At 36.9% G+C, this 13,069-nt stretch overlaps 1 protein-coding gene across 1 annotated transcript; it reads left to right on the top strand.

The window, feature by feature from the left end:
• The first annotated feature begins 3,589 nt into the window (after nucleotides 1–3,589).
• On the top strand, nucleotides 3,590–3,878 carry LOC124461518 (zinc finger CCHC domain-containing protein 13-like). Its single transcript, XM_047013020.1, has 2 exons — nucleotides 3,590–3,786; nucleotides 3,848–3,878. The coding sequence occupies exons 1-2, from the start codon at nucleotides 3,625–3,627 to the stop codon at nucleotides 3,857–3,859; spliced, it is 174 nt and encodes a 57-aa protein (XP_046868976.1). The 5' UTR covers nucleotides 3,590–3,624; the 3' UTR covers nucleotides 3,860–3,878.
• Nucleotides 3,879–13,069: the final 9,191 nt, after the last annotated feature.

Below are 13,069 nucleotides of genomic sequence, written 5' to 3'. Positions count from 1 at the left end.
AGGCAATCGAAGCAAATTACAAATTACAGCCAGATCCATATATGACAGATTTTCAGCAATATAATTAACTTTATCATTATACAAATTGTCCGACTCAGCATACTCATAGCCCTCAAACTCGCGCACCCGTTTTCTATTATTTCTATCTCCTTCTTTTTCAAAAATAAACTTGTGCAACAGAACGATATTCTCTCTCTTTTCCAGCCGAAGCATCTCACTAATACACTGAAAGTCATTTAACTGTGCCATTTTTCGTTTCGTTTTTGTTCGTTGCTGTGTGTGTATGGCAGAGCCCGGCACTCATATCCCCCGGGGGACGAACACGTTCGGCACCTCGTATGCGTGTAATCGAACGGCTGCCGAAGTCCTCACACAGAGCATGAGGGTTGATTTAGTTTCCCTCAGCATTTCGACGCAAGCAGATCTATATCGCTTTGTTGAGAAAACACACATGAAAAAATTGATCGCTGCTTTGTTTTCTCTATCTTTTTCTTGCATAAGATTATTTGCTGCACTCGTTTTCTTGATTTGAGGCAGAATTTGATGAAGTTTAATTTTGCGCAGTGTAAAGCAACATACGCATACAAGCTAGTGCACACATACAAATAAACTTTTTTAGCGCTCTCTTTGTGCCGGGCCCTGGTGTATGGGTAACCGACGCGGTAAAAACGCGGTAAAATGTGGCGTCTCTTTTTGGCTGATGCAATTTCCAAGAAATTGTGAAATAAAATTGTTTTCTTTTATACCGATTCGACTTTTATTGAACTTTTAGCATTATTCACCATTTTCATTAAACTTTTAGAGAGACTCGTATTATTTAATTTTGCGACTTTTTACACTTTATATTAATATAGTTTTTTCACGTCAAGCCTCAATATGTCTGGGCTACTTCTTAACACTTTTAAATCTCTTTCACTTTTTATTCTTTTAAAGTTGAGCCCAAATGTGTGGGTCACTTTTTTTTCACGTTTAATTCTTTTTAGGTTGAGCCCCCAAAATGTGTGGGACTGGGGTATTGTATTATGAATAAACACAGTCCCGGTTATAGTTTTTTTAGTTTTATTTAATGTTAAGATAAGTATTGATTTTTAGTTAATAGTAGATATAATTATAATTAATTGTTTAATGTCTTTCGCGTTTTCGTAGTGTGTACGTCTTACACTTTCGGCTTTTCGTCTTAAAACTCGTCTTTTCGTCTTTAACTTTGTCTTCTTAATGCGTCTCTGTCTGACCGGCTTGCCAGATTGTCTTGAGCTTCTTCGAGTCAGCTGACTCAACTAGGGCTGGCTGAATAGGATTGCCAGACCATTCCCACATATGTTTCTTTTTGTAATGCTTTTAAATTTATTTTGTGCTAGTTGTAGTTTAAATTTTATTTCTTTATTGAAGTCAACAATGTTGTAAATGGGTTCTACGGTTTCAGATGAGAATGGGACATTTTTAGGATGTTTTGCAAAGACTAGTTCAAAAGGTGCATAACCATGTACGGTGGATGGAGTGGTGCTAAAGCAATTTGTGAAGTATGCTAGATATTCATCCCAATCGTCTTTTTTAATGGATATATATGACCTGATGTACTCATTGAAAGTTCTATGGCTTCTTTCTACTGTTCCAAGAGTTTGATGATGGTGCGCCGTGGAGTTAATTTTAGTTATGTTAAAATTTTTGCAAAGTTCTATTAGTATTGAATTCATATATTCTGTTCCCATGTCTGTTAGAATTGTTTTCATTGAACCGTAAATTAAAATGAATTTTTAAAATATTGCCTTTGCAACCGCTTTTGCACTTTTGTTTGGTATTGGTATTGATATGAGATATTTGGACGGATCGCAAATAATATTACCTGCGTATTCATTACCATTCATTGTTTTTGGTAATGGTCCAATTGTATCTTTTATTATTGTGTCAAAAGTGGTTGCAGGGGTTGGTGTTAGGATCAATGGGGAGTGGTTGTGTCTGGTTACTTTAGCTAGTTTGCACTTTTCGCAATTTTTGATGTATGTTGCAACATCCCGAGACATATTTTTCCAAATGAAATCTCTTTTTATTTTTCCTAGTGTTCTGTTTACCCCGCAGTGACCTCCCTCTATTGGGTCATTATGATATTTATTTAATTATTATTGTAGCAATATGTATTAGTATGTAGCAATATGTATTAGTATTAAGTATATCTTACTCTTTCCCCCAGTGCAATATGTTTAGAATTAAGTACATATATCTTACTCCTTTCTTTGTTACAAATTAGTTTTAAGTTTTATGCAGTGGTACAGTACGAGAAGCGTGCTGACTTATTTATAGAAAAGAACAGAGAAAGATTTAAATAAAAAGAATGAGAGCAGTTCAGTTTTTATGGAGAGCTCACCAAAGACAGACGTGTTTTACTCGCTATAATTTCAGAAGTGGTCATAGTTAACCCAGTGAAAAACAGTGAAAAAGCTACATATAATTTAGCAAAGAAACAAATATTAAAAAACAATAATGGATTTAATAAATCCTGACGATTTTTCGAAGTCCCAGTTACAAATCTGGTGCAAAAACCAACTCAGCCCTGTAGCGAGAGGGCAACATCCAAAAGATGGAGCTGCTCCTAACGGAGGACTAAGTAAACGTGCAGATCCCCCTGAAAAAGATTGCTTGGAGCACCTAAAGAGCATTTTGTATACGTCGGACGATGGCGCCGGTCAGAGGCAAAATTTGGAGGCAGACTTGTTCCAAGGTCAACAGCAGCAAGAAGTAACGGCAAACGAACAGAACGAAGCAGAAAATGAACAAAACGATGCAGAAAGCGAGACGCAGACAGAAAGAGAGACAGAAAACGAGAGCATTCTGAGTGAACCGCAAGAAGTATACAAAGCAGCAAATGAGAAGTCAAATGAAAAGAGTAACAACGGAGAGCGCAACGCAACAAATGAGAAGTCAAATGAAAAGAGTAACAACGGAGAGCGTAACGGAACAAATGAGAAGTCGAATGAAGAGAACCAAAAAGAAGAAAACGAAGTAAAGTACACGTTGGAAGAAAAGCTGGAACTACTTTGCAAAGAAATCGAACTGGTTCGTAGAGATAATGACTTTTTGCGCCTTGCTGGCAACCCTGAGTTTGGCAACTCAAGCAGCTGGCTGGCGACGAAGACAGGTGACCAGGTCTTGGCCAAAGATGTGAAAGATTTTGTACCCGATTTTGACGGTAATGGAAATGTTTATAGTTGGATATCTTCCGTGCTCCATTTGGAAAGATCATTCAACTTAAACGAAACTAATTTACGTTTGCTTGTCTTCGGCAAACTAAGGGGCAAAGCCTTGGAATGGATACACTCAAACCCTGAGTGTTTGAGTCAGCCTGTGAAACCATATTCGATGCCATGGGAAAAGTCTTCGGATCAAAGAAGACTAATGTAATAATGCGACGAGAGTTTGAGGCACGCAAGTGGTGCGTCGGCGAACCGTTCCTGAATTACTTTAACGACAAAGTTGGCCTGGCTGGTGGCTTGGTGGATACGAGACCGTCACTTGCGAGAGATGGCTTGTATGCAACGTTTTGGGTATAAGGATGAGGTGTTGGCAGCATTTGTCAACATAGTGCTGCAGCGGGAAACAACAGTATCTCTGCCAAATGCTTCCGCAAAGATGAAGCCCACATTCAGGTGCTTCAACTGTAACTGTCTGGGTCACCTAGCAGCCGACTGTAACAAACCAATAAGAGCAACTGGTGCTTGCTTTGGATGTGGTGAAATGGGTCACCGAGTGGCAGATTGCAGTCAAAATAAGAAGAAGCCCGCAGCAATATCAGTAAGTTTGGATAATATAAAAATTGTAAAAGTTCACATAGGTAATGATGTATTTTCTCTAGGATGCCTCATAGACTCAGGAAGCGCAGTTAGCTTAATTAACCAGAGGGCCGGGGCTAACTTCGACCGCGTCAAAGTTTGTATACCCTTGCAATTTTTTTGGTAACTCTTTCCTTACCTATAGCCATCAAAGTGGAATAACATTTAAGCTAAAAAGGCTAATGTTTCCGAAAGAACGGCCTACATAGGAAATAACGAAGATATTGATCAAAGTCACTGTTTTCCACCGATCGTTCCTATGGGAGCTATATGATATATATACCTGATCCTTATCAAATTTGGCACAGTCATTAACAGATATATTAAACTAACAAATGTTTAATTTGAAAGCAATCGCGTCAAAAGTAACGAAGTTATTGACAAAAGTCACTGTTTTCGAAAGATCGTTCCTATGGGAGCTACATGATATAGTAACCCGATCTTGATCAAATTTGGCATAGTCGTTTATATGTGTAATTAACTCACCAATATTAAATTTCACGACAATAGCTCAGAAAATAACGAAGTTATTAAGAAAAGTCACTGTTCGTGACTTTGCCATTTGTTGGGAGCTATATAATATAGTGATCCGATCCGGCTGAATCCGAGATATACAACGCCTGCAGTATATACAAAATCAAATTCAGCTCTGTAGCTCCAAAGGTCGAGGAGGAGTTTGCGTTGATCCAGACGGACGGACGGACGGACGGACGGACGGACGGACGGACATGGCTATTTGAACTCGTCTCGTCGTGCTGATCAAGAATATATATACTTTATATGCTCGGAAATGCTTCCTTCTATGCGTTGCACACTTTTGACCAAAATTAATATACCCTTTTTGCAAGGGTATAAAAAGGAGTTCGTTTCAGAACATGCATATTTTGGTTTAAATAAAAGTAAACTTGAAGTCTTTGGAAGTATTTTATGTTACGTTGAAATTTTGAATAAAAATGTTTACGTTCGACTACTGACTGATACTGTTAGGTAGAGATTTTACGAAAATATGTAAAGCACAAATTGTACTGCAGCTTGACGATGATCTGTGTAAAGAGTCAATGCCCGAAAGTATTAAGTTAAGTCATGACTTGAGCAATGAAGATGATTTTGAAAACCAAATGCTAAATATTGATTGTGACGTGGTAAATTCAAAATATTCTGTTGGCAAAAGTTTAAGTTTCAAAGAAACGACAATGTTTGAAAATATTTTTTCTAAATTCTATTTGGAAAGAAATCGACCAAATGAACCAAAGGATATTAAGTGCGAAATGAAACTCACAATCAATGACAAAACTCCGTTTAGCTGTAATCCAAAACGACTTTCTTATAGCGAAAAGGCTGAATTGCAAAAAATAATTGACGAATACTTAAGCAAAGAATATATTAGGCCGAGTGAGTCAGAATATGTTTCCCCAATCGTGCTCGTGAAAAAAGAATACAGGTGAACTTAGAATGTGCATTGGTTTCAGAAAATTAAACAAGGCGACTTCAAAAGATAGTTATCCTATTCCACTTATTGATGATCTGTTAGATAGACTTGCAGGAAAAACGTTATTTTCGAACCTCGACTTAAAGAATGGGTTTTTCCATGTATACATGCATGAGGATTCAGTGAAATTTACGTCAACATTTCAAAGGTTTATAAACAGGATATTTGCCGATATGATTAGGGATGAAAAAGTTATTATACACTGTGGAGCTTAACTATAAGCGCACCCCCCTTTTTATAGCCTTGCAGAGGGTATTATAAAATTGGTCAGATGTTTGTAACGCACAGAAGGAGACGTTTCCGTTTCTTGATCAGCATGAGAAGCTGAGTCGATATAGCCAAGTCCGTCTGTCCGTCCGTCTGTCCGTCCGTCTGTGCGTATGCGTTTTACTCAGCCGTCTTAAGAGCTATCGGGCTGAAATTTTTTTCGAGGTTTTTTATTACCCGGGAAAAATAAAGTATGAAAACCATAAGGATCGGACCACTATATCATATAGCTCTAGAAGAACTAGAAGAAACATTTTCATAAAAATCTGAGTATGCTATGAAATTTACATATGTGATAATATTGGATATAAAACCCCAGATCCCAAAATATGAATGTGATCGGATAAATATAACACACACAGACGCAACGCAACGGGACCATCCAAATTAAACTTTTTTTTCGTCAAAAAACATAGTCTGTAAAAATAAAATAATTGAAATTCCAAAACCGACGTGCCAAAAATATATTCTTATTTTTTAGTACATTTTTCCAATCCCTTGCCATATTTATCCTGGCAAATTCCAGGCGTCCAGCAATATGTCGGTCTAGCAACCGAGGTGCTGGTTGAAGCTTTTGCCTTTTTTTGACATTTGACTTCTTCAAGACCCTATAAACTGTCCAGCGGGAAACACTTTGCCCACACTCATCGGCGATTTCACATGCCGTCTTCATCGAGTTGCTTGCAGAACTTATGATCCGTCGCTGTGATCGATCCGAAATTTTAGATTTTGGGCCTCCTGTCTTATTTTTTCAAAAAATTTCTCACAGCAATCGGAACGACCAATCCGTCGAGCACTCTCCCTTTTGGATAGTCCTTCATCAAAAAGGGCTAGGATTCTCCCTTTCTCTATTTCAGTTAAGTATGCAACAAGCGGAATTCTCAAATTTGAGCTTTAAAAAAAATTTTCCAACTTCAATTGATGCGCGCAAGTTGAAAACGAACGAAATAATGATAGAGTAATAGGTGCGCTTACAGTTATGCACCAGTCCAAAAACAACATTGTTGAAGAAAACAAAAGTACCGTTATTATTGCTGTTTTAGTTTTGATCTCAAATAAATGTATTTTCAATTATCTTTAATTCCTCATTTACACTTTTCCGATATTCCGTCTATTTTAAACGCTACACTAAAAAAGGGGGGTGCGCTTATAGTTATGCTCCACAGTGTATATTTAGACGACATTATGGTAGCAACAAAAGATTTTCATACGCATCTAGAAATTTTGAAAGAAGTATTTGATAGACTGGTTGAAAACAAATTGGAATTGAGATTAGATAAGTGCGAATTTCTTCAGACTAGTGTTAAGTACCTAGGGTATTCGATTACAGGCAAAGGCATCAAAGCTGACGATAAAGGTATACAAGCAGTAAAGGATTTTCCGGTTCCGACTAAAGTCAGCGAGGTTCAAAGTTTTTTGGGACTATGTTCCTATTTTCGTAGGTTTATTAAAGATTTTGCCAAGCCATTATATGACCTAGTTAGAAAAGACAAAAAGTTCGTGTTTGGAACATCGAACTTAGTACGTTTGAAAATCTAAAGTCTAAGTTAACAGAGGCCCCAATACTTGCACTTTATAGCCCAAATGATGAAACCGAACTGCATTGTGACGCAAGCTCTATTGGTTTCGGATCGATTTTGCTACGAAGGAAAAGCGATGGTAAATGGCATCCAGTTTTCTATTTTTCTAAAAGAACTACCGATGTGGAATCTAGATATCATAGCTTTGAGTTAGAAACATTGGCGATAATTTATTCGTTAAAACGAGTTCGTGTATATTTACAGGGAAAGCATTTCAAGATCGCGACAGATTGTAACTCGCTTACATTGACACTTAGCAAAAGAGAAGTTAACCCCATAATAGCCCGTTGGGATCTAGAGTTAGAAAACTACGATTATGTGCAGAGGCCGGCAACGACAATGCAACATGTAGATGCTTTAAGTAGGAATACTAACATTATGGTTGTGGAAACTAACTCATTTGAAGATAACTTAGTAATATGTCAGAACCAAGATGATGAAATTTTAAGGTTAAAGTCAATGTTAGAAAGTTCTGAACACAGTTCGTATGAAATGCAAAACGGTTTAATTTATAAAAAACTACAAAATGGTTGCCTTGCTTTTTACGTCCCGAAAAATATTGTATCACATGTCCTGTTTAAATATCATAATGAGTTAGGCCACACAGGCATAGACAAGGTTGTAGAAGTTATCGCAAAGTCGTATTGGTTTCCAAAGTTATGAAAAAAAGTAGAACAACATGTTAATAATTGTCCAAAGTGTATAGTCTTTTCGTCAAAAAATGGAAAACAAGAGGGTCATATCCACAATATACCTAAACCTGATGTGCCATTCGAAGTGGTTCATATAAATCACTTCGGACCAATCGATGTCAAGGGAAGTACAAAAAAACACGTAACCACTAAATCTAAGGAAGCAATAGAAGCACTTAAAGAGTATTTTAGATTCTATAGTAGGCCAAAGTGCATAGTGTCGGATCGTAAAACGTGTTTTACGTCTAACGAATTTTCTAGCTTTTTAGAGTCTTGTAATATACAACATGTCAAAATCGCAACTGGTTCGACGCAAGCTAATAACCAAGTTGAAAGAATAAATAGAAATCTAGGCCCTATGTTGGCAAAATTATTAGCCTCAGAAGAAAATGTTAGTTTTGGACAGGCCATAGAGATGGTAGAGTATACCATGAATAACACTATTAATAGGTCATTGGGGCAGCATCCAAGTGTCGTACTATTTGGCGTCGGCCAAAAAGGACGACAAGTAGATGAATTAAAAGACTACTTGTTAGAAGACAGGTCTGTGGAACGAAATTTGGAATCGGTACGAGCAAAAGCTAAAGAAAAAGAAATGAAACTTCAAGAGTATAATGAATGTCTAGCGAATCGAAAACGACGAGGGCCAAAAGTTTTTAAGCCAGGCGACTATGTGGTAGTTAAAAATTTTGACACTCACAAAGGGGTATCCAAAAAATTAGTGCCGAGATTCAAAAGGCCTTTTAAAATCGTTAAGTGCCTAGAAAATGATCGATACGTTGTAAGTGACGTCGACGGATTTCAGCAGTCCAAGATTCCTTATACTGGAATGTGGTCTATAGCAAATATGAAGCCATGGTTCAATTGGTCAGATGAAACTAATAAAGTTAACGTAAATATAAAGAAAGATGAAAATACGAATGAACAGATAAAAGTAAATACAAACCTAAATGTAAATGAAAATTCTTTTAACGAAAAAGTCAGTATGTTAAGCAAATTAAGCAAAAGAAATAAGTAAATTGGAAAGTACTAAGAATGACAACAGTACACACAGCTATAATACGAGAAGCAAAGGTCATCATAAACAATACTAGGATCAGGTGATCCTTGCTGTCAGAATGGCCGAATTGTAGCAATATGTATTAGTATGTAGCAATATGTATTAGTATTAAGTATATCTTACTCTTTCCCCCAGTGCAATATGTTTAGAATTAAGTATATCTTACTCCTTTCTTTGTTACACATTAGTTTTAAGTTTTATGCAGTGGTACGAGAAGCGTGCTGTCTCACTTTATAGAAAAGAACAGAGAGAGATTTAAATAATAAGAATGAGAGCAGTTCAGTTTTTATGGAGAGCTCACCAAAGACAGACGTGTTTTACTCGCTATATTATTATTATTATTATTATTATTATTATTATTTTGTTTATTATTATTATTATTATTAAAGTATAGGATATAGTTATAAACTATCAACCTAACTATATTTTACAAGCACTGGCAACTAAGGCCTTCGGCTTAGACGAAAACTACATCCATACACTAGCCTGGGATTCGAACCCGGATCCTCGTTGTTCAGTTGACTAAATGACTGGGCCACTTAGACAACTCATCTACCGAGGACTGCATTTATTTAATGTATTTCTTATTGCTTCTTTTTTTGTTATTACTTTTACTTGAGGTAGAACTGCTATTTCTAAATGTTTTAATGTGTCTTTTCCTTTTTGTTTTAGTTCATTAAGTGTAAGTAATGTACCTAAATAGTTTTTCTGACATGTCTATCTTTAGTTTATAGATTCTTTGAGCACCGGCTTCTTTTTGAAGCCTTGGAAGGAATCGATCTAGATCTATTCTTCCACTAATGACCAAATCGCCTATTGATCAAATTGGTAATAAAACATTTGCATTTTTTGAATTTAATTTGCGCGTATTTTTTGGCTTCGTTAGGATTTATTATTTCATAAATTCTTGCTGTTTCTATTCTGTTATTGTTAATTTTGTTTTCCTTATGTGTTAATTTTTATACCATACACCCATAGGGTGAAATGGTATATTAAAGTCGCCAAAATGTATGTAACAGGCAGAAGGAAGCATCTCCGACCCCACAAAGTATATATATTCTTGATCAGGATCAACAACCGAGTCGATCTAGCCATGTCCGTCTGCCCGTCCGTCCGTCCGTCTGTCCGTCTGTCCGTCTGTCCGTATGAACACCTAGATCTCGGAGACTGTAAGAGCTAGAGCCACCAAATTTGGTATGTAGACTCGTGTAGTATGTAGAGTGAGTTTATTTCAAATTTTTGCCACGCCCCTTTCCGCCTCCGCAATTTAAAAAAAGCGTTTATCTCAAAAACTATTCCAGCTAGAGGGCCGGGGCTAACTTCGACCGCGTCAAAGTTTGTAAACCCTTGCAACTTTTTTGGTAACTCTTTCCTTACCTAAAGCCAATAAAGTGGAAAAACGTTTCATCTAAAAAAGCTGTTTCCGAAAGAACGGCCTACAATCTTAGCATAGCAAATAACGACGATATTGATCAAAGTCACTGTTTTCCACCGATCGTTCCTATGGGAGCTATATGATATAGTTACCCGATCTTTATCAAATTCGGCACAGACATTAATTGATATATTAAACTAACAAATATTTAATTTGAAAGCAATCACTTTAAAAATAACGAAGTTATTGACAAAAGTCACTGTTTTCGACCGATCGTTCCTATGGGAGCTATATGATATAGTCACCCGATCTTGATCAAATTGGCATAGTCGTTTATATGCGTAATTAACTCACCAATATTAAATTTCATGACAATAGCTCAGAAAATAACGAAGTTATTGAGAAAAGTCACTGTTCGTGACATTGCCGTTTGTATGGGAGCTATATGATATAGTGGTCCGATCCGGCTGAATCCGAGATATACAACCCCTGCAGTATATACAAGCCTACATGCAAAATTTGAACTCTGTAGCTCTAATGGTCTAGGAGGAGTTTGCGTTGATCCAGACGGACGGACAGACGGACGGACGGACGGACATGGCTATTTGAACTCGTCTCGTCGTGCTGATCAAGAATATATATACTTTATATGGTCGGAGATGCTTCCTTCTATGCGTTGCACACTTCTGACCAAAATTAATATACCCTTTTTGCAAGGGTATAAAAATTTTGACACGCCCTTTTCCGCCCCCGTAATTTGAAAAACTTAATTATCTCCCGTATTTTTACCTTATGCAACCAAATTTGGCACACTTAAATTTAATACTAATATCTAGCAAAATACCAAATTTGATCGAAATCGGACAAAAAACAATCGAGTTATGCATATAAACCTTTTTCCATAAGGCCGGAGTTGGCCGTTGGCTGGTGGGGGCGCTAGGGTTCTCGTATGATTGAGTGAGCGAGATACTAAGATATGCTTGTAAGAAGCATTTTAAAATGCATTTGTTTAATAAAGTTGAAATATTTCCTTTACTGGTGTATGGTATACCTAAGTCGGTATGGTATACCTTGTTGATACTTTAAGTATTTTATTAGTTTCTATGTTTTTTATATTTTCAAATTCAATTCTGGAGAGAGCATCCGCTGCGAAATTTTCTTGTCCCCTGATGTATTCTATAGTAAAATCGAACTCTTCTAAATCTAACCTTATTCTAGTAAGCTTTGACGATGGGTTTTTTAGAGAAAATAGGCATGTTAATGGCTGATGGTCAGTTCTAATTAGGAATTTTTTTCCGTATATGTATGTTTGAAATATTGAATTGCCCAATGTATTGCTGTTAATTCTTGCTCGATTGTTGACTTATTGCTTTCCCCTTTTGTAAATGCCTTAGATGCATATGATATGGGTAATTGGAGTCCATCATGTTCTTGGCTGAGGATGGCTACACATGCGATCTTGCTTGCATCAGTTGTGATACAGAATTTTTTATTGAAGTCTGGATATTGGAGTATTTGTGGACTTAATAACTTGTTTTTTAAGTATTCAAAAGCTGATTGACAGTTTGTATCCCAGTTGAATTCTACATTTTTCCTTGATAATTTATTGACAAATTGTGGCTGATATGCAAAATTTGGAATGAATCTGCGATAGTAATTACAAAAAGCTACCAATCTTTTGGCTTCGTCGCCATTCTTGGGAGTCGGATAATCATGAATCGTTTTGAACTTGCTTTCGTCTGGTAAAATTCCTTTATTTGTGCATTTGTGTCCTAGAAAAGTAACTTCATGTCTAAAGAAAGAGCATTTGTAGGGTGCAACTTTAAGTTATACTTTCGACAGGTTTCAAATACATTCCTTAAGTTCCTAATCATGTGAATTTCAGAGCACCCAATTACAATTAGATCATCCATATAAAGGAATGTTTGGGATGGTGTTAGACCCCTGAATGCAAGGGACATCATTCTTTGAAACGAGTTTGGTGCAATTTTTAATCCATATGGTAGTCGCTTGAATCTGAATCTTTATCTGTGGAAAATGATGTTATGTCCCGAGAGTTTTCTTCTAATTCTACTTGATGAAACCCTGACATTAAGTCTAAACAAGAGAAGTATTTAGCGCGTCCTAGTTGGTCCGCTACTAGTTTTTTGTTAATTTTTCTATAATCAACTACCAATCTCCACCGTTTTTCATTGCTGCCACGTAGCGACTTTTTAGGAACCAATAAGATTGGACTATTGAACTCAGACATTGATGGTTCATTAATATCATAATTGATGAATTTGTCTACTTGTTTATTGATTTCGGATTTTTGACTGTGTGCTATCCTATTTTTTTTTTCTTTTTTTTTTTTTAATTCTTTTATTTAACAAAGAAAATGTAACAAGTTAGAGAAAGATGGAAGAGTATAGTGTGGAAAAGGTAGAAGTGCGAAAGGACATTGAAGAAATAGATGTTTTGGGTGCCAATATAACCTGCGGGACTGGCTTGGGGTATTGCTTCGCAGGCTGCCTCTCCAGGCGGCGAAGAGCGTCTTTAACTTTTTTGCAAATGTGCAGGCCGCGGACCATTTTCCTTGGCTAGCACACATTGTGTTGGCGATGTTCTCGACCGTAGGTAGTTCCCCAAACGCTCTGAAATCTCGGGCAGCCGAAAAGCACATGCTCGGCATCCTCCACTACGCCGTTTTGGCATAGCATGCATTCTGGACTGCTTTCGTGCCCAAATCGGTGTAAGTATGCGTTGAAACACCCATGGCCACTTAACAATTGGGTTAACTCGA

Source organism: Drosophila willistoni, unplaced genomic scaffold (assembly GCF_018902025.1).
Source record: "Drosophila willistoni isolate 14030-0811.24 unplaced genomic scaffold, UCI_dwil_1.1 Seg52.1, whole genome shotgun sequence".
Classification (NCBI taxonomy): domain Eukaryota; kingdom Metazoa; phylum Arthropoda; class Insecta; order Diptera; family Drosophilidae; genus Drosophila; species Drosophila willistoni.
Note: the sequence above shows the minus strand (reverse complement) of the source record. Positions and strands in the feature narration are given on the sequence as shown.

What these genes read in the sequence shown, in the direction of transcription:
- LOC124461518 (XM_047013020.1), top strand. Translation starts at nt 3,625, where the DNA reads ATGAAGCCCACATTCAGGTGCTTCAACTGTAACTGTCTGGGTCACCTA.